Here is a 20,009-nt window from a genome sequence, read left to right as displayed (position 1 = left end):
TGTGCAAGAGAATAGCTGGTTTGACAGAGAATGGCACTTTCCCAAAGCAACTACGGGGTTACATCTAAAGATGCTAAGCATAAGGTTGCCATCATGTATATAGAAAGTAAAAGAAAGCAGGCGGCACAGGTCATTTTTCCCGGAAAAGTCTAATATTCTTTCAGGACTACATCAAGCAAGGTGTACCATCTTTGTCCCCATAACTCCATAACGAATTTGCGCAGATTTTAGATTGGGGATGAACAAATTAAGCACTCTAATTTTAGTTGCTCACAGCCACAGTAAGATTAGGCAAAAACACAGGGAAACAAAGTCAAGCACTTCACTCTATGCATTCTCTCTTTCAACAGTGAGCTGTTTACTTATCTGTATCTACAAAAGAATCATTTCTCTCTTAGATAGTATGATCAGTGAAAAAAATGATGCTTCTAAATTACGGACAGCAAACCTAACAACAAGGTCTAAAAATATACCAAAGAGCAAAACCCACTCTACCACCAAACTTAATTTCGTGTTTCTTCTTTCGTTATCTGTTTTTCTCTCCATGTCATGTACCGTGTGTTGTGTGGATCAAATACCGTGCTTACCCATCTACCATGGAAGACTTCCAGTCTGTGGATCTGTGAATTCTTTGTGCACAAAATCTTTCAGACCAGTGTCATATACTTCACAGAACCGACTTGGCCAATCCTCAGGTTCCACCGGTTTGGTCCCTAGACCTGGCGCCCTGTCCCTGGATCCAACATTCTCCTCGTCCTGCCAATCGGCAACATAGGTCGCCACGCGGCCAGCAAACTTCTCTTTGAACACCTCCCAGACTTGGTATTTGTAGTGATTGATCAGCATCACTCCCTGGCCAACATTCGCATACTTCATCCCTTCCTTCAGATGGAAATGGTGCACCACGTTGATCAGTGATGGATTCAATGCATCTGGCCTGACAATTGATTTGTGCCGCTCCGGCGCAGCCAGCCGGCAGGTGTAGCCTGTTGTGACTCCTTTCTTAGGAATCTTAGTCCGGCCTGATGGACCAAAGCTGTGGCATGCAGTCCTGAGTTCACCAATCCTTGGCCTGCTTGAGTAATTCCGGAGGACATCTTGTAGAGTTTGGTTGCCAGGGAAGTGCAGGAACTCATCGATGTCGATGAACCCCACCCACTCGCAGCTCTCCCGCGCCCTGAGTGCACAATGTGCAAATCCAGCCTCCTGAGATTTCATCCAAGGCCACAAGTGGCGTGTCACATTGTATGTGGATGGATCCATGGAACCGAGGACTTCCTCGATGCCATCATCGCTGTTGTTGTCATAGATGAACCACCGTTGCACTCCGATATGGGAGTGGTACATGATCCATTCCCGCAAGAACTGAGCTTGGTTGCGCAGCATGGTGCACACACACATCGAGTGTACCTTCTGCTGCCGATGCCTTGTATGCCGATGCCTGTTATACCTAGGAAGTGGCTCTGGTTGCGCGATTGAGGGGAGTGTAGAGCTCCCCCGGCCCTTAGTCCTGATGGAGACCAGCATAGGCTTGCCATCACTGTTTCTGTTGATGTTTCCATCAGCTGTCATCCTGAGGTACCGGCGAATGCGGACAGGTGTCACACACCGGAATGTCTCCTGCGCAGCAGAAACCACAGGGGAGGTGACAACGAGCTTCGGCTTCGACAGGTCCCGGCCAAAGACACACTCATACCGTGATGGCACACCGAGACGGCCTGGACGGAGGTTCATCCCTTTGGCAAACACAACGGTGGAGTTGTCCCGGCTGTCAAGAAGTGCGGTGTACACGAGCTGATCCCATTGGAATGGTGTCACCGGAGGTGACTGGGACAGCGACAGGGACACAGCCATCTCAGACGGTCCGGCAGGGCAATGCACGAGGCTTGGTCCATCTGGCAAGGCAGCAACTGAGAGGGGACGACGACACAGCTGCGTTGAGTTGGCAGTGGAGTAGAGGCACTCGAACTGCCCGGGAGCTGGCAGCAATGATCCGTCGCCGAGGATTACGAGAAGATGGTCCGGCAGAGCGACAGCATGCCGGATTTGGGCAGACGCTGAAACGGTGCCGGCACCGTTGCCTCCAGCTTGCTGCACCCGGCGCTCCGAGGAGAGGGCGTTCAGGGTCGCCGACGGCCAGGCCTTCAAGAGCACCGGCCGGAAGGACGCTGCATCCATCACAAGAAGACGAGATCAGTTAGCACATCACAGGAAGAAATAGCCAAACGGATTTAGCGTGCCTAAATTCGGGCGCACAGCAGAGTCATTCTTCATGTGACGACGTGAGGCATCTGTGTTCTATTCTGGGATCGATCAGTCAAAAAAGGCAGCAGCATGTGACTGACTGACTGGATGGCTAACGTTACAATTCAGAAACGGCAAGCTGCTATAATCGACGCAAGAATCGAGTGATAAGAACTGCAATTTTTCCCGCGAATGGTAGGACTCCAATCAGATCTAACGGCAACCTCGCGAGAAAGAGTCCAACTTCTATTTTTCACCATCCAGACGACGAACATCGAACCCAAACAAAATTTCGCATGTAAAAAAATGGATTTTTCATTTTGTTCTTTCGGTCAAAATCATTCGAAATGATCCCACCACACTCTGCCACGAGATTTCCGCGAGAAAATAAATAATTCCACTATCCTACCTAGTACCTAGACCCAACCAATTTGGCCCACGCGGGCTCCAGATTCCAGGGGCAGGGGAAGCGGCTCACCTCCAATGGCGTGCACCCCGCCGAAGACGACCGCGCCGGCGCAGAGGAACACGAAGAAGACGGCGAACAGCCGCCGCCGGCCCCCCGCCGCAGGCGACCGGTGACCACCCCTCGCGCCGAAGCTCCCGCCTCCTCCTCCGTTTACCGCCTTACCACTGCCGAGCCTGCTCAGCTTGCGCTCCTTCGCCGATATCGCCATCTCGGGAACCTCCCGTCCGCCCGTCCGTCGACTCCTCACCAGTACCCCAGCAGGAAGAGCTCAGATCCACGAGAACGCCAGACGAGAGGCCGCACCATTCGTTCACACCGCGCTACGCGTCGGCGGCGCGACGGCGAGCACGCCCCCTCCCTCGCCGCCGCGATTGCCGGGGGGTGCGGAGGTGGTGGTCGCAGAAACCGAAGCGGTGGTTTGCGGCGAGGTGGGGAGGAAGGAAGTCGTCGCCGCAGCGGCAGCGGTGGGGTTTATACCCGCGTGCACGGAACCGACGTGTGGGCCAGAAGATGGGCCCGCACGTCGGTGGCACGCGGCGCGTTCCAGACTGTGAGGGGCGGGACCTTTGACTGACAGGTGGGTTCGGGGGTAACGGCACGGCGCGTCCGGCCAATCGGGAGACAGGTGCGTTTAGCTCTGGAGGGGAATGAGCATGATGTGTGGGTCCACGCCGTCAGTGGTGTTGTGCCTTGTTTCGGCGTGGTGGAACAGCAATTATTGGGGTGCACATGGAGGATGGTATCCAGTCCTGCATGTTGATTTCGAAATTCCTTTTTGTCTAATATGGTTGCTCACCACACATGCCATGCCGTGTTCATTTGGGAATTTTTTGGAGAATAAAATATATAAATTTACTGAGGGGGGAGAAGAATAAATACCAGAAATGCTTCGCTCAGCTGATGGCGTTGCGACCATCGACTGCCTCAAAGACCGTCCAATTAGAATCTGATACGACGACCCGCAACACCCCCGTCCCAAGGTGAATGAGGTTTGCAACACCATCCTTGATGCAAACCTTTCAAACGCAACAGTCGGTCTGTTGCAGGGCGGCTAGGGCGAGGGAGGTGGTCGCGGTTGGATCCATAGTGTCTGCGACATAGCTCCCCGACCTACGGCGGCTGCTGGATCCGCAGTGGTGATGACCATGCATACGACACGCGTCGGTGGCTGGACCTGCAGCGGCGATCGACGTAGGTCTACGCAACGACGATGAAGGCACAGGTCCCTGTCGGTGGAGACCTCCCCGACTCTATTTTCCTAGCAACAGCGAGGAGGGTTTGTTTCTACAACAGAGGCCGTGTTTCAGAAGAAAATGTTTTGGGGTGATTGCAACAATCTTCTTATTGCACAGGGCCCTAGCGCGACACTACCTTTGTTGCAAAGGCTAGCGATGCTCTGTCGGGTCGGGGTGCAGCATCGCAGTTTTTCTCCTGCAACAGGATTCTTGTTTCAGAAGGAATAGAATGTTTTGGGAGGTGTTTGCAACAAGGCTCCTATTGCAGCGGCACGAGCGCATTACAAAGGCTAACACTCATGGCGATCAATCGGACGACTATTTTGGGCTCCATCCGATGGCCGGTGGAGCAATCAATCTGTTCGGATCGTCACCCGATCAACGCGTAGCGCTCCTCATAAATTATTGCAAAGAAGCTGCGGGTGCACTTTATGCTATAAACATGTGAATCTTCACCTAAAAGACCACGTGAATCTTTACAAAGAAAAAACATGACCATCTATGGCATGCAAATTTTTTTAAGGATTACATGCAAAGAAATTATTAAACATTTTAGATTATTACAATATCTGCTTTTGCTATATTGTTAGTTCAATTTTAGGGCCCTGCCAAAAAAAAGTATAATTTCTAATTGTACTAGGATATTTATCAATGGATGACGAAAAAAAAGAATTTTTTTATCAATGGATGATTTCCCGTTGTGTTTTCTCTTGTGAGAGCAAGAGAAATTGTCATGCTTGATTTGCTAAACGAGGGCAACGTTTTGACGGTGCAAACTTGTGGCGTACGTGTTTAGGGTTGGTGCCTTGGTGGTCACGAAAAACCTTCTTAGGACCATCATCAGGGTCCTGCTTGAATCTTGATTGGTATGTTTTGGCATTATTTCATTGCTTCACATGTGATAGACTTGTCCTTTTTCTGGACAAAAAAGAAAAGAAAAGAGTGATTCCATTTCATTTCATTCACCCTCAAGAATTAGCATTCATGTCAATATCCCATATCTTAATAGTAAGATTAGTAACTCAAATTGAAAACCTTATTATAACTCACAGAGTTGACCAAACACAAGGTATGTACAACCTCCGTTCGGAATTAACTGTCGCTGAAATGAGTATGTCAGGGCATCTCTAATAGATGATGTAAAATACATCACCAAATTATGCTTCGAGTAAAATTTACATCACCAAAAAATGGTTTTTACATCACAAAAAACCTTCAACTCCAACTGATGATATAAAATTGACATCACCAAAAAACCTCCAACTCCGGCGAATAATGTAAAATTTACATCACCACGGAGGCGACCATGGTGAGGTGCGCCCGAGCGGCGTTGGCGGCCGCCAAGTCTGAGGAGGCGTCCAAGGGGTCGGGGGGGGAGGAGGGGAGGTTTCGCGCGGCAGTTGGGGTTGCACGCATTTTGGCATTTTGCTAGAGCGGCCCAAGTGATGCAAAATTTACCATCACTTGGTGCCCTATTGTCTGAGGAAATAACCATGGGTAGCCAAGCCGGCTCCCCCTGGCCCTTCTGAAAAAATTATTACGAGCCCATCCGGCCCTCAAAAATTCAAGACATGGGGCCGCCTTCCCCTCGCCGGCTGTTTCCCAGGCCGACTATCGGAAGGCGGCCCGACTTCAGCCTTCATGAAAAAAGTCGCGGGAGGGCCTGCTCCGAGGAGCCGGCTCCGAGAAGGCCGACTCCAAGAAGCCGGCTCCCATAAAGCGGTCAAGATCGTACCCTCGAAATCTGCACCCACATAACGGCGATGTGACGGGGCGTGGCTACAGTAAAGCTTGCCACCCCCGAATCCCGGAGCACGCCTGGCACAGTGCGCCGTACGGGAGGCCATGACCCGTCCGGCGCGGCACTGTTGCCACGATGACCCTGATGTCATCCACGACGGGCCGCCAGAGTGGCCCACGGGCGGCGGGCCCCTTCAGGCAGAGAGACACCCGAAGGCGGCCCGGCCTCCCCCAGTCGTCCCAAGACAGAGCCGGCTCTCCACAGCCGGTTTACCACCCCCTCGAAGGGGGCACCTCATTAAGGAGACAAGACGCGGTGAGGCTACAGCGATCACCCGCCGGACGGCGGCACTGTAGCCACGCCCACCTTGGCGAAGCCTTCGTCACCAGGATTGAGCAACATTAACCAGCCGCCGACAAGGCCCTGGACAGTGGGGCTTGCCTGTCGACCAAGGAGCCGGCAGCCGGCGGGACCCACCAGCCGGCGCAGAAGCCGGCGAGTGTAGACACAGACGGTTGGGCCCCACGCCCAGCCGGATTACCATTGTGTCCACGGGGGGTAGGCCTATATAAACCCTCCGGGACACCCATGCAAAGGGTTGATCCCAGCTAGTTTTAAACACCACATAAGGAGGAGAAGAGAGCGGGCAGAGCCCTTCTTCCTCCTCTCGCCAAACAGCTCAAGGAGCATCATGTAGCTACTTGTTCATCTAGTGATCATGCAGAGACCCAGCAGAGCAGCAGTAGGGGTGTTATCTCCATGGAGAGCCACGAAGCTGGGTAAGATTCGTCGGCGTGCATGTCTTCGCCTCATCCCGCTTCCAGGCACCGGCGACGTCTTACTGGCTCCCATAATGATAAGCCACCCGTTGGCATATGTCGCACCTACCACCCGACATTTGGCGCCCACCGTGGGGCGAGGTGCACCGTCGTCCGGAGACCTGTTCTGGACGGGAACCTTCTTCCTCCCCCGTGAGCGTAGCCAGCCCGGCACGCCCGATGGCGCTTGCCACGACGCGCTGCAAGGCGTCACCAGCATCTGCGCAGCGAGCGGCCTCGCCGATCTCCTCGACAAGACCCTCATCTCCGACGAGCTCGCCTCCGACGCGGGCACCGACCACCTCGTCAACCTTCTCGGCCAGCTCCATGTCTCCGGCGAGCCTGCTGTGGATTTGGAGTCGGTTGGCTCCACCGGTCTGATGCCTGTCGACTCCGACACGGCCTCACTCGACACCTTCCCCACCGACGCCATGATCTACAACGACCCGCTTCCCCGGGCCGATGGCTACGACGCTATCACCACCGAGGTGATGGTCATCAGCCACGGCGGCGCTGCTGACGAGAGCGCCCACGACGCTCCGCACGCGGCGGTCCACGACTTGTCCATCCCCCTCCCGGCCGATGCCGACGCTGAAGCACTGGAGGCTCGCCGCCTCGCCCTCCTCGCGGAGGGCCGGAAGTTGGTTTCCATGAGACGCCTCGCTGAGGCTCACCGACACGAAGCCGACCGTGCCGCCTTTGGCACGCCGCCCCCAGGCGGGCCCAGCCGGGTCGACGTTGTCAAACAGCGCGGTGCTGTCGTCGCCGACACGTTAGGAGTCGACCGCCCAGTCTACGCCACTCCACTCGAGAACCTGCGCACCGCCCAGGCGGCCGTAGAGGAGCTAGACGGACTGGGGGCCGAAGAACTCCCCCACATGACCCGACGCATCCAGCAGCTAATCGATGCAGCCATGCAACGGCACGAAGCCGACGCCCGCGCGGAAAGCCCTCCCCCGCGCCGAGATCACGGTGCGACGTCCCGGACGCCGACTACGGGTAGAACCCGCGCGCAGCGCGAGAAAGAGTCGGCTGCCAGCCGAATCCAAACCCGAATCTCCATCGAGCGAGACGCAGAAGGCCACCCCCGGGCCGTGGAGTGGCGGGGCAACCCGCCTCCGCCTCGGCCCCGTGGAGAGAGATATCCCACCCCGCCGCCTGTTGCGCATCCGACTCTCAGCGGCCGGCTAGGTCGCCGCGAAGAAGTCGGCGAGAATGACGCCCGCCATCGGATCGACCGCCTGGCGCGATCCCTGGCGCTGGAAGAAGAGGACGATGTCGGCCCGCCTTGCTTTGGCCCCCGCATCCGCAACGAGCCCTTCCCCAAAGGGTTCTCGCTCCCAAGAGACACGCCCAAGTACAACGGCTCCGTGAAGCCGGAAGATTGGTTGATCGACTACTCCACGGCGGTTAGCATAGCCAATGGCAACAGGCGCGTTGCCATGAAGTATGTGCCCCTCATGCTGCAAGGCACGGCGCGGACCTGGCTCAACAGCCTCAAGCCATACAGCATCAACAGCTGGCTAGATTTCACAGAAGCTTTCGTCCACAACTTCACCAGCACCTACAAGCGGGCTCCCAAGCCCAGACAGCTCTCCTTGTGCGTACAAGGCCCCGCCGAGTCTACTCGCGATTACCTCACGCGTTGGGCCGAGCTCCGCAACTCTTGCGAAGGGGTGCACGAGGTGCAAGCCATAGAATACTTCACTGTCGGGTGCCGAGAAGGCACCCTCCTCAAGCACAAGCTTCTCTGCGACGAGCCGACTACCCTCGATGAGCTTCTGGACATAGCGGACAAGTACGCCACCGCCGACTCCTCAATGAAGACCGAGCTCCGAGTAGATGCGTCCGGGAAGGTACTCAACCCAGCGCCCAAGACGCCGGCTGGGGATTCCGGCCGACGCCCACACCCGAACGACCACAAGCGCAAGGGCCCTGCGTCGCCTCCCGCCAGTCGGCAGGTGGCCACAGTCGAAGACGAGCAGCCCGAAGGGCGGCCCGCGCCCAAAAAATCCAAGGGCAGCAGGCCGGCTTGGCAGCCAGCCTTCTCCTACGAGCAAACTCTCGACGCCCCGTGCAAGTTCCACAGCGGCGCGAAGCCGTCCAACCACACAATCCGGAAGTGCCATTGGCTCACCCGAATCTCCAAAGGCGAAGGGCTCGCGCCGCCTCCGCCTGCCGGTCCGCCGTCTCCGGCCCCGTAGCCGTCGACCGTTCGGTCCGCAGTCGGAGCCGTGTATGATGAGTTCTCCGACGAGCATGCCGCCTATGTCGTCTTTACAAGCCAGCCCGAAGACCGGCGCAGCAAACGCCGAGAGCACCAGGAAGTCAGCATGGTCGCTGCCAATCCCGCCGAGCACATGCACTGGTCAGAAAAACCTATCAGCTGGAGCCGGGCCGACCACCCAGAGTCTCCCGGCTCTTATGCGTTGGTCCTGGATGCCACCCTTGCAACGGACAGACGCACCGCCCGTTTCTCCCGCGTGTTGATAGACGGCGGGAGCAGCATCAACATCTTATACCATGACACCCTGGAGAAGCTGAACGTCAAGACGAAGCAACTCATGCCTACTCGGACAGTGTTCCATGGCATCGTACCCGGCCTGTCCTGCGCCCCCATTGGCATGATCAAGATTGATGTACTCTTTGGGGACAAGGAGCATTTCCGCTGGGAAGCGATCTAGTTTGAAGTGGTGGACCTGGAGAGCCCCTACCATGCATTGCTTGGACGACCTGCCTTGGCCAGGTTCATGGCGGTTCCCCACTATGCGTACCTCAAGATGAAGATGCCGAGCACCAAGGGCATCATCACCATAGCCGGCGATTACAAGAAGTCTTCCGAGTGCGCAGCAGCCAGCAGCCGGCTGGCCGAGTCCCTTGTGATTGCCGAAGAGAAGAAGATGTTGGATCGAGTCGTGGCCATGGCCGGCAAACAGTCGGCCCTGTCCCCCGATCCCAAGGAGTATGATGCCCAAGGATCTTTCCAGCCGGCCAAGGAGACGAAGAAGATACCTCTTGACCCCGAGCACCCAGAGAGGTTTGCTGTCATCGGGGCAAACCTAAACGGCAAATAGGAAGGCGAGCTCGCCGATTTCCTCCATGAGAATCGGGACATCTTTGCATGGTCCCCCAAGGACATGCCGGGTGTTCCGAAGGAATTCGCCGAGCACAAACTACATGTCCGAGAAGACGCAAAACCAGTCAAACAACCCCTCCGCCGACTGTCGGAGGAGAAAAGAAGGATTGTGGGAGAGGAGATAGCCCGGCTTCTGGCAGCTGGCTTCATTATGGAAGTTTTCTTTCCAGAGTGGCTTGCCAACCCGGTCCTCGTATTAAAGAAGAACAATAAGTGGTGCATGTGCATAGACTACACGAGCCTCAACAAGGCCTGCCCCAAAGATCCCTTTGCCCTGCCGAGGATTGACCAAGTGATAGACTCCACGGCCGGATGCGAGCTGTTGAGTTTCTTGGATGCTTACTCAGGATACCACCAAATAAAGTTAGATCCGGCTGACCCCTTGAAGACCGCCTTCATCACGCCATTTGGAGCCTTCTGCTACCTGACTATGACATTCGGCTTGAGAAATGTCGGTGCCACTTTTCAGCGTTGCATGCAGAAGCGCCTCCTCAAGCAGCTCGGCAGAAATGCCCACATCTACGTAGACGACATTGTGGTGAAGACGGAGAAGCGCAGCACCTTGCTGGAAGACCTCAAGGAAACATTTGAGAACCTACGTCGGTTCCAAATCAAGCTCAACCCCGAGAAATGCGTGTTCGGAGTGCCAGCCGGCCAGCTCCTAGGCTTCCTGGTATCCGAACGCGGCATTGAATGCAACCCGGTGAAAATCAAGGCCATTGAGAGAATGGCGATTCCCACCAAACTTCGAGACATCCAGAAGTTTACCGGATGCTTGGCCTCCCTGAACCACTTCATCAGCCGGCTCGGAGAGAAAGCTCTCCCCCTCTACCGCCTCATGAAGAAGACCACTCACTTCGAGTGGAATGACCAAGCCGACCAAGCTTTTCACGAGCTGAAGAAGATGTTGGCCACACCGCTGGTCCTGGTGGCGCCGACTGAGAAAGAGCCCATGCTCCTCTACATTGCCGCAACCAGCCGGGTGGTCAGCACCGTCATCATAGTCCAACGCCTAGAAGAGGGCCGAGCCCAGCCAGTCCAAAGGCCGGTGTACTATTTGAGCGAGGTACTGTCTACCTCGAAGCAGAACTACCCGAACTACCAGAAGATGTGCTATGGCGTGTACTTCACCGCCAAGAAGCTGAAGCCCTACTTCCAAGAGCATCCCATCACGGTCGTATGCACCGCCCCGCTTGCCGAGATCATAGGCAGCCGGGATGCATCCGGTCGGGTGGCGAAATGGGCCATCGAGCTGGCCCCTTACACGATCTTCTACCAGCCTCGCACCACCATCAAGTCCCAAGCATTGGCCGACTTCCTCGTCGACTGGGCCGAGACCCAGTACCTACCGCCGGCTCCCGACTCCACTCATTAGCGCATGCACTTCGATGGGTCCAAGATGCGCACCGGCTTGGGAGCCGGCATCGTCCTCACCTCTCCCAAAGGCGACAAGCTCAGATATACGCTGCAAATTCACTTTGCCTCCTCCAACAACGTGGCCGAGTACGAGGCACTCATACACGGGCTCCGGCTTGCCAAAGAGCTCGGCATTCGCCGGATCCTATGTTATGGCGACTCGGACTTGGTGGTCCAGCAGTCATCCGGCGACTGGGACGCCAAGGACGCAAATATGGCAAGCTATCGCTTCCTCGTTCAGCAGATCAGCGGGTACTTTGAAGGATGCGAGTTCCTCCACGTACCGAGAGCCGACAACGAGCCAGCTGATACCCTGGCTCGAATAGGCTCCACTCGGCAGGCAATACCAACCGGTGTCTCTTTGCAACGCCTCCTCAAGCCGTCTATCAAGCCGTCTCCAGAGTCCGATTCCATCTTCATGCCGCCTGACCCCGACGCGGCCGGGTCCGGCTCGAAGAACCAAGCAGGTGACCCGGGGACTTCGATAGTCGGCCCGGGGACGTCAGTAGGCGGCTCGGGGACTTCCGTAGTTACGCCCGACCCGGGGACTGCCACACCCGGCTCGGGGACTGCGGTAGTCGGCCCGGGGACTACTCCAACACAACAGGCAGCGGCCGACTCCAGCATTTCACCACCCAGCCCGCCCGCCCTGGTCGCAGTAGTCGTGTTGGCAATAGAAGAAGTCGCAGCTCCATCATGGGCTCAGTCCATCCTCAACTTCCTAATAAACCAAGATCTGCCGGCTGACGAAACAGAGGCAAGACAAGTCCAACGCCGAGCCGGAGCATACACAATCGTCAACAGAGAGCTCGTCAAGCGCAGTGTCACTGGAGTCCTCCAGCGATGCGTCGAGCAAGAGAAGGGCATCGCAATCCTCAGAGATATCCACAAAGGAGAATGCGGCCACCATGCGGCCTCAAGATCACTCATCGCCAAAGCCTTCCGCCATGGTTTCTTTTGGCTAACTGCTTTGGATGACGCCAAGGAGTTAGTTAAACATTGCAAAGGGTGCCAACTTTTCAGCTCCAAGCAACACATGCCGGCTTCAGCACTCAAGACCATTCCCCTCACTTGGCCCTTCGCCGTTTGGGGACTGGACATGGTGGGCCCATTCAAGACGGCGCGCGGCGGCATGACACATCTGCTTGTCGCTGTGGACAAATTCACCAAATGGATTGAGGCAAAGCCGATCAAGAAGCTGAATGGGCCGACTGCCGTGACATTCATCGCAGACATAACAACTCGGTACGGCGTGCCACACAACATCATCACCGACAATGGCATGAATTTCGCCAAGGGAGCCTTGGCACGTTTCTGCGCGACGCAAGGCATCCGGCTGGACTTAGCTTCCGTTGACCACCCACAGTCAAACGGCCAGGTCGAGCGAGCCAACGGCCTCATCATTTCCGGCATCAAGCCCCGACTGGTCGTACCACTGGAGCGTTCAGCCGGCTGTTGGCTCGATGAGCTGCTGGCCGTCCTCTGGAGTCTACGCACTACCCCAAACAAGTCAACCGGTTTCACTCCTTTCTTCCTCGTGTATGGTGCCGAGGCGGTCATCCCAGCCGACATCGAGTTCGATTCACCTCGGGTAACCATGTACACGGAGGCGGAGGCCAAGGAAGCACGAGAAGACGGCGTCGACCTGCTGGAAGAGGGCCGGCTGTTAGCCCTCAGCCGATCCGCCATCTATCAGCAGGGACTGAGCCACTACCACAGCCGGAAGGTCAAGCCAAGATCATTCCAAGAGGGCGATCTTGTGCTCCGGCTGATCCAGCGAACAGCCGGCCAGCACAAGCTCTCGGCCCCTTGGGAGGGCCCCTTCGTCATCAGCAGAGCTTTAGGCAACGACTCCTACTACCTAATCGACGCGCAGAAGCCGAAGGCACGAAAGAGAGACGACTCCGGCAAGGAGTCGGAACGATCATGGAATGCCAACCTCCTCTGAAGATTTTACAGTTGAAATGCAGTATGTATCACGCTAACTTTTGTATTAAGTACGAGACAATAGGCCCCCCGAGGAGAGCTCGGGGACTGCCATCTTTTATCTATGAATGAAGAGTATCATGCTTATGACCTTGTCATTTTATTTACTTTTTCCGTCCGGCACCGGGTTCGACTAGTCGGCCCGGGGACTGGCCGCCTGGAGTTATATTAGAAATCCTACCCGCGGTCAGACAAGTAGTGTGCCGGCACCCAAGCCTTCTCTTGCCAAAAGTCGCAGTTCGAAGAACCGGCTGTCTGGTGGCAAGAGTTAAAGGCAGGAAAGGACGCCCACACGAAAACGGCTAGGGACTAACGGACTAATATAACAAAAGTCGGTTTTTCTCCCACCACCGACCGACTACCAGAGTAGCCGGCCGGCCGGCTTCCATTCACCTCATTTCAGTCTAAAAAAGCTCGAGTACTTACCTCCCCAAAGGGGAAGGCGGCAAAGGAAACAACCTAAGGACAAAAAGCATACGTAAATGGAAGCCAAACACGCACACAATAATATTTACATAAAAGACCTTCAAAAGGCCAGCATTCAACATAGTTTGAATACACCCCCAGTGGGTAGAACTGCGCAAGTTTAATAAAATTGTTCAAAAGGCAACAAGCAGGAAAAAACAAGGACATCAGATTAAGCCAAGGGAGCGACTGGCGAGTCGGGCAGGTCGGTGGAGACGGCAGTGCCGTGTCAGGACCCCGACTCAATGCCACATAGATCTAGCATGTAACACTTCATATCACTTTGCGGCCTCACGCACGGTATTCCCACGGGTGTCGCCTTACCTTTACCCGGGACCGTTTGCGCCTTTTGGCACACGTATATGACAGTGTCGCTAGCATCCATATGATAAGGAGCCCGGGCTGACATGGCTAGTCGTAAACCCAAAGTGGCACAAACTTACAGGGACAGGCATCCATGACCCAGCATCGAACGTGTCGGTCATCAGCGAGTGAATCCAGGCTGTAGCACTGGGCTAGCAGGACTCCGGTGAACCGGGCTGTAGCGGGCTAACAGGACTCCGGTATTCATCGCGTGACATTTCCCCGAAGGGACAGACATAGGAACGAAGAAGGACACATGCCGGCCAGCCTAAGTGTTCCGGAGCAGTAGCAAGCTACCATGGCTCGGTGGAAACACTAGGAGACATTTCCCGGTAAGAGAGGCTACTAAAGATAAACAACTAGATGGTCAGATCCCACACATACCAAGCATTTCAATAGCATACACACAATATGCTCGATATGTGCAAATACAACATGGCATCACAACATGACTCTACAAATCAAGTATTTTAATCAATAGGCTCCGAGGAGCGAGATATTACAAACATGGGTCTCATGACCCAACAATCAGAGCATACAAGTCAAAGCACAAGCGGAAGCTATCATGTCTGAGTACAGACATCTATAAATGAAAAAGGCTGAGAAGCCTGACTATCGATCAGATCCTGCCGAGGGCACAAGATCGTAGCTGAGGTATCAAGCTAAACGTCGAAGTCCAAGCGGAATTACTAGTGAGACTGAAGTCTCTCTGCAAAACATAAAATAGGCAAACGTGAGTACAAATGTACCCAGCAAGACTTACATCAGAACTAACTACATATGCATCATTATCAACAAAGGGGATGGTGGGGTTTAACTGCAGCAAGCCAGCTTTGACTCGGTGGCTATCCTGAACTACGACTGCAATGTAACTCTTTTGAGGTGGCGCACACGAGTCCACATATTCACCATATCAATACACCACTATGGATCCGCTCCCGTCTCCCTACGAGAACGCCATCCATAGCACTCACGCTTATCTTGCGCATTTTAAAGTATCCACTTTCACTTGTCTATGAACTGATATAAGCAACCCAGAAGTCCTTTACCGCGGACACGGCTATTCGAATAGATGATATTAACCCTGCAGGGGTGTACTTCTTCATACATGTTTCCACCACTTAGCGTCTGCACACGACATGTGCTCGGCAGACTTCAAGCGAAAGCCGACGTGGGTGTAGACCATGACCTACCTAAACACTCAAGTCTCTAGTCCAGGTTTATCGCCTATTCGGGTTCCATCCAGGAGGAGATCCGGCCGGAGTTTCGCTCACAGCCCCAAACGATGTGAACAGGGTTCCGTGGCACCAAATGGGCGCCCGGTTTACCCGGCCACGTGCCTACCGCATCACAGCCCACCCCTACGGTCAGCGCTGTCCACGGCCTCCAGCGTACTACAAACACCAGAAACTACTTGCAACTCCTGGACAGAGGACGAGGGTGAATAAGAAGTTGAGCGGGGTCATATTTCAGGGCCTAATGTATGGTAGTAGCTGAATAATGGATCACAAACGCAGAACTCAGTTCCTGAGGACGGCTGCAATGAGACAACCCACCATGTACTCCTACATGGCCTCTCACCGCTACCTTTACCAAATCGTGTTCACACACTTAGCTCACACACAGTAGGACATGTTCCCACGCCTCTGATTCATCCCCGATGAATCAGACCTGACTCAACTCTAAGCAGTAGCAGGCATGACAAACAAGCATGAATGAGTAGGCACAACAGGGCTCAAACAACTCCTACTCATGCTAGTGGGTTTCATCTATTTACTGTGGCAATGACAGGTCATGCAGAGGATAAAGGGGTTCAGCTACCGCAGCAAGTAACAGATGAATCGTTGTTGTCCTAATGCAGTAAAAGAGAGCAGGAGCGAGAGAGTAGGATTGTATCGGAATGAACAAGGGGATTTTGCTTGCCTGGCACTTCTGAAGATAACATTGAGTCTTCATCAGTGTCAACGATCACATCATCGGTACACGTCTATCGAGAGGGGACAAATACCGGCAACACAGAAGGGAACACAATCAATGCAATGCACAATATGATGCATGATCATGACATGGCAAAATGAATGTGTTATGAGCTAATGCAACTAGCAATAGATTAAATGAAGTTGGTTTGAATACAAGATTCAAATTCAAACTCCATATGTGATTATTTAAATGCCCTTTAATTGATTTGTGCTAAACAGCAGCTATAAGTTGTTCTAACATGCATGAAAATGGTACAGATGGATTCCTTGAATTTTTCTGATAATTTTTCATATATAATTTATTTCATTTGGAGTTACGGTTAATTTTCTATGATTTATTGAAGTTTATACAATTTTCTGAAATTTCCTGAATAATAATAAATCCAGAAAATACTTATTGCGTCAGCCTGATGTCATGATGACGTCAGCAGGTCAAAGGCGCCAGCCCAGGTCAAACCTGACGCAGGGACCCACATGTCAGTGTAACAACTAGTTAACAGGATTAAGTTAATACTAACTAAACTGTCAATGGGCCTGGGCCCGCATGTCAGTGGTTAGTTGACTAACTAAACAGGGTTAGCTAGTGTTAGGTTAGTCACTAATCCAGGTAATTAGCGCTAAACTAATCTAACTAAAATTAGCAAGGGTGGCCCACATGTCATTGACCCAGGGGTCAAACTGGGCCCACCCAGTCAACGATCAGCGGGTCAAACCCGCCGGCGTCTAGCCGCCGGCGAGGCCGAGACGACGGAGAGCGTCGGAAACGCTGCTCCGGCCACGGTTTGATGCGCGGGTGGGTGCTACGAGTAGCTGGCGATGTGGCGCATCCAACGGTGGCGGTGTTTGGTGCTGGGGTGGCCGGAGTTAACGGCGGCGAGCTCTTTTGCGGCCGCCGGAGTTCGGGCAATCTCGGGGTCGGGGTTAGGGAGCACGGCAGGAGGAGCTGGGGCGTGCTACGGACTCCTGAGATCACGGTGAGCACGTCAGTGGGCTCGGATACGAGCTGGGGTGGCTGTGGCCACGGCCACGCCATGGCCGGCGGCGAGAAACTCTCGGCCGCGGTGGAGGAAGAGGCTAGGGGGCGAGAACGGAGGGGGCGAGCACAGGAGAAGCAGCAGGAGCTCACAGCGGATTCATTCGAGGCAGAGACGAGGCCGGGGAAGCGTTGGAGGCAGCACAGGGTCGCCGGAGATCCGGGCGGCCGAAGGTAGAAGACGACGATTGCGGCGACGTTGCAGGGCGCCTGAGGATGCGTGGCTCATCTGGGATGACGCGGACGACGAGGCGGAGCCAACGAGCATGACGGTTGCTCGAGGGACGGCCGGTGAGCGCGGTGGCGGTGTGCGGCAGCGACGGAGGCGTTCGGGAGCGAGATGGGAAAAAAGCAGAGAAGGGGGAAAGGGTCGAGGGAGAGTGAGAGAGGTCGGGCGGATCGGGACGTCACCGGGCATTCATCCACGCGGCCAGGGGAAGCAGGAGGTGGCCAGGGGAAGCAGGAGGTGGCCGAGGCAGCGTCGGCGCGCGCCACGCCTCGCCTCTGTTCGTCCTCCTGGCAGAGGAGGAAGAGGACAAGGGGGAGGAGGAGGTGGGCTGGGCCGGCCAGGTGGGGGAGCTGGGCCGGCTGGTGGGCTGCACGGGTGAGGCCAGGTAGGCTTTACTCTTTTTATTTTTTTTCTGTTCTGTTTCTTTTATTTAATATCTTTTGCCATTGTTTGAATTTAAACAAATTCAAACAATGCCAAAAACTCCTCTGAATAATTTTATTTTGCTAGATGGACTTTTCCAAAAGCTTATAATATATTTCAGGGGTATTTGAAATTATATTCTAGTTATATGAATATAATTCAAATTCAAATAGCTAATGATTTAAATTCAAAGTCCCAAAAACAAATCCTTTTAAAATGTTCATTATTTTTGGTTTGGATCAAAACCCTTGCCAAAAATATTAAACATCTAAGAGGAGCATTTTGGAACAATGAATGAGATTTTAGGGTTTTTGCCCTTCTTTTATTTAGGGTTTTGAGGCTTCTGAAATTCCCTCAGTTCAAATTTCAGAATTTAAACATGATGCAAACATGAAGCTAGCCTAGAACATTACCAGAAGCTAGGGATGTGACAACTCACCCCCACTAAACAAAAATCTCGTCCCGAGATTCAAGGGTAGGGTAAGACGAAGGGAAAAAGCAAACTAGTATAATCTTCATGATCCAGGGTGCACTTCAAATGAACGTTGATTTGAACACCATTATTGTCTTGAAGTCCTGCTCTGAGAAATCCTGTCAACATGACATGGAGGGAAGAAGGAGACTCTAGAAGGGTCGATCTTCTCGAAGATCGAACAACTCACGGAATGAGACATAGGACCATCTCTCGGGTTGAGACACGAGATACACATCAAGAGGGGTGGAAAGAAACGGATGACGAAGGTTCACTAGGTAGACAACAATTTCACGCTTAAGAAGGTGGTAAACGATTGTCAATGTAGCGAGGAGTTGAGTTGCCGTGATACCATAACGATGCACCTTAGGGAAGGTGACTCGTAGAAATATCCCCTTAAGTGGCAAAAAGAATTACCTTTGATTCAAAGATCAATGAAACTCTTTAGGCCAGCCTAAGGCAATTCTCGAGCGATCGTTTGTAGGGGGTCGGTAGAATGGCATACCCGGACTTGGATGATGTGGATTACCTTGTTGAAGACAACGTAATGGATGAATTTGCTTATCACCGGAAATGGAAGAGACCCATGGTAGAATGACACATTGGCGGTGCAAGCTGGGAACAAAATGCAAATGCTGGGAATGATTCTGGTAACTGGGGAGAGGCTCAACAATAAAGAGTTATTCCACTATTGGAATGGTTATAGCATAACCGAGGAAACTGAGAGCGCTATACAGTTAATGCCGACGATCAAACCTAGCACTTGCGCGTGCTCTCAAGAACTTGAGCAATTCCATAATCATCAAGGTTTTACCAACATCTGTGTCAAGGGTCCGGTAACACAACTTACTACCATGTTGAAGGGTGATGGAGGATGCAGATGCAAGGAAGATAACACCTTCTCAGATTTCACCTTAGCGAGGCCAAGGAAATAAAATCTGGATGATCGACCGAGAGACATTTAGCACTCCGCTTCTAATGTTCTCCTTGATGTGCTAGTGTAACCCATTCATAGATATGGTTTGATATCTAGAACATCAAGTAAAAAGGTCGGACTTCGGGATCTCAGAAATCCATAGGGGCAACTAGGGAGTAAACCCTACGAAATCCCTATGGGGGGGTGGCCAACTTCTTCAATCAAGATACTGCAATAATAGGTCTTCCGGTGGGGTGTGTTGACCACGACATCCACTTTACCGGTTATCGAGGGACCAATATTATAGTTCTTGGGAAATGTTCCAAACCATCATATCTGCCTGAGATTCAGATCTGGTTGGTGTCAGGATATTCTAGACTCATCGAGTCTAGGAAGAGAAATGAAAGGTTGCAACACAAATCGACGAGATGACGTTGCGGGATTCTCGGGAGATGAACTACGATAGCAAACTCCAAAACATGAGCTAGTTCTGCTACACACGTGTGAACACGATGTCCTAGACAAGCATGACCACGTAGTAGTCTTATAATAAAACACTACCGAGTTCAGGAGGGGGAACCATCAACGAGGGTATCGAAGTTCTTTCATAAGTCCGGATTAGCTCTTATGAAGAAACTCCTTCTCCTTGAACAAATCAATCAGTGGCTTGGTGTGCTAGGGATACATATAGATTGAAGGTTGCAAGTCTTCAAACCACAGCATTCTTCGCACGTGTGCATGACTGATTTGGAATGATTCCAAAGAAAGCAACATTGACTTTCTCGAATCCACGGCGGCAACTTGCATCAGATGCACATGAATTAAAGGAAGTCACTACCTTCATCCAAACATATGCTTCATGAGCTAGCATGAACAAATGCTTTCAAAAGTTTCCAACACTAGCTTAATGTTCAACAAAATCATGGAGGAGATAAGGATGTTGTCAATGGGCTCAACAACAATTCATCTAGGTTTCCTTTTAAAAGGAATTCCATAGTTAAGTGAACACGGTGATAGCATTGGTCAGACCAAAGATGTAATGGTGTATGCTCGAGGGATCATCCACGAGTAAGACAACATTACG

At 53.1% G+C, this 20,009-nt stretch overlaps 1 protein-coding gene across 1 annotated transcript; it reads right to left on the bottom strand.

Moving 5' to 3' along the window:
* Nucleotides 1-247: 247 nt before the first annotated feature.
* LOC119329530 (glycosyltransferase family 92 protein Os08g0121900-like) lies at nucleotides 248-3,151 on the bottom strand. The gene is made up of 2 exons (XM_037602594.1): nucleotides 2,723-3,151; nucleotides 248-2,168 (listed from the first exon to the last, which is right to left on the bottom strand). The coding sequence occupies exons 1-2, from the start codon at nucleotides 2,919-2,921 to the stop codon at nucleotides 592-594; spliced, it is 1,776 nt and encodes a 591-aa protein (XP_037458491.1). The 5' UTR covers nucleotides 2,922-3,151; the 3' UTR covers nucleotides 248-591.
* Between the last annotated feature and the right edge of the window lie 16,858 nt (nucleotides 3,152-20,009).

Source organism: Triticum dicoccoides, chromosome 7A (assembly GCF_002162155.2).
Source record: "Triticum dicoccoides isolate Atlit2015 ecotype Zavitan chromosome 7A, WEW_v2.0, whole genome shotgun sequence".
In the NCBI taxonomy this organism is placed as follows: domain Eukaryota; kingdom Viridiplantae; phylum Streptophyta; class Magnoliopsida; order Poales; family Poaceae; genus Triticum; species Triticum dicoccoides.
Note: the sequence above shows the minus strand (reverse complement) of the source record. Positions and strands in the feature narration are given on the sequence as shown.

What these genes read in the sequence shown, in the direction of transcription:
- LOC119329530 (XM_037602594.1), bottom strand. Translation starts at nt 2,921, where the DNA reads ATGGCGATATCGGCGAAGGAGCGCAAGCTGAGCAGGCTCGGCAGTGGT. An exon ending in CGGGGTGCACGCCATTGGAG is followed by an intron (nt 2,169 to 2,722) that starts GTGAGCCGCTTC and finishes TGATGGATGCAG; the next exon opens with CGTCCTTCCGGCCGGTGCTC.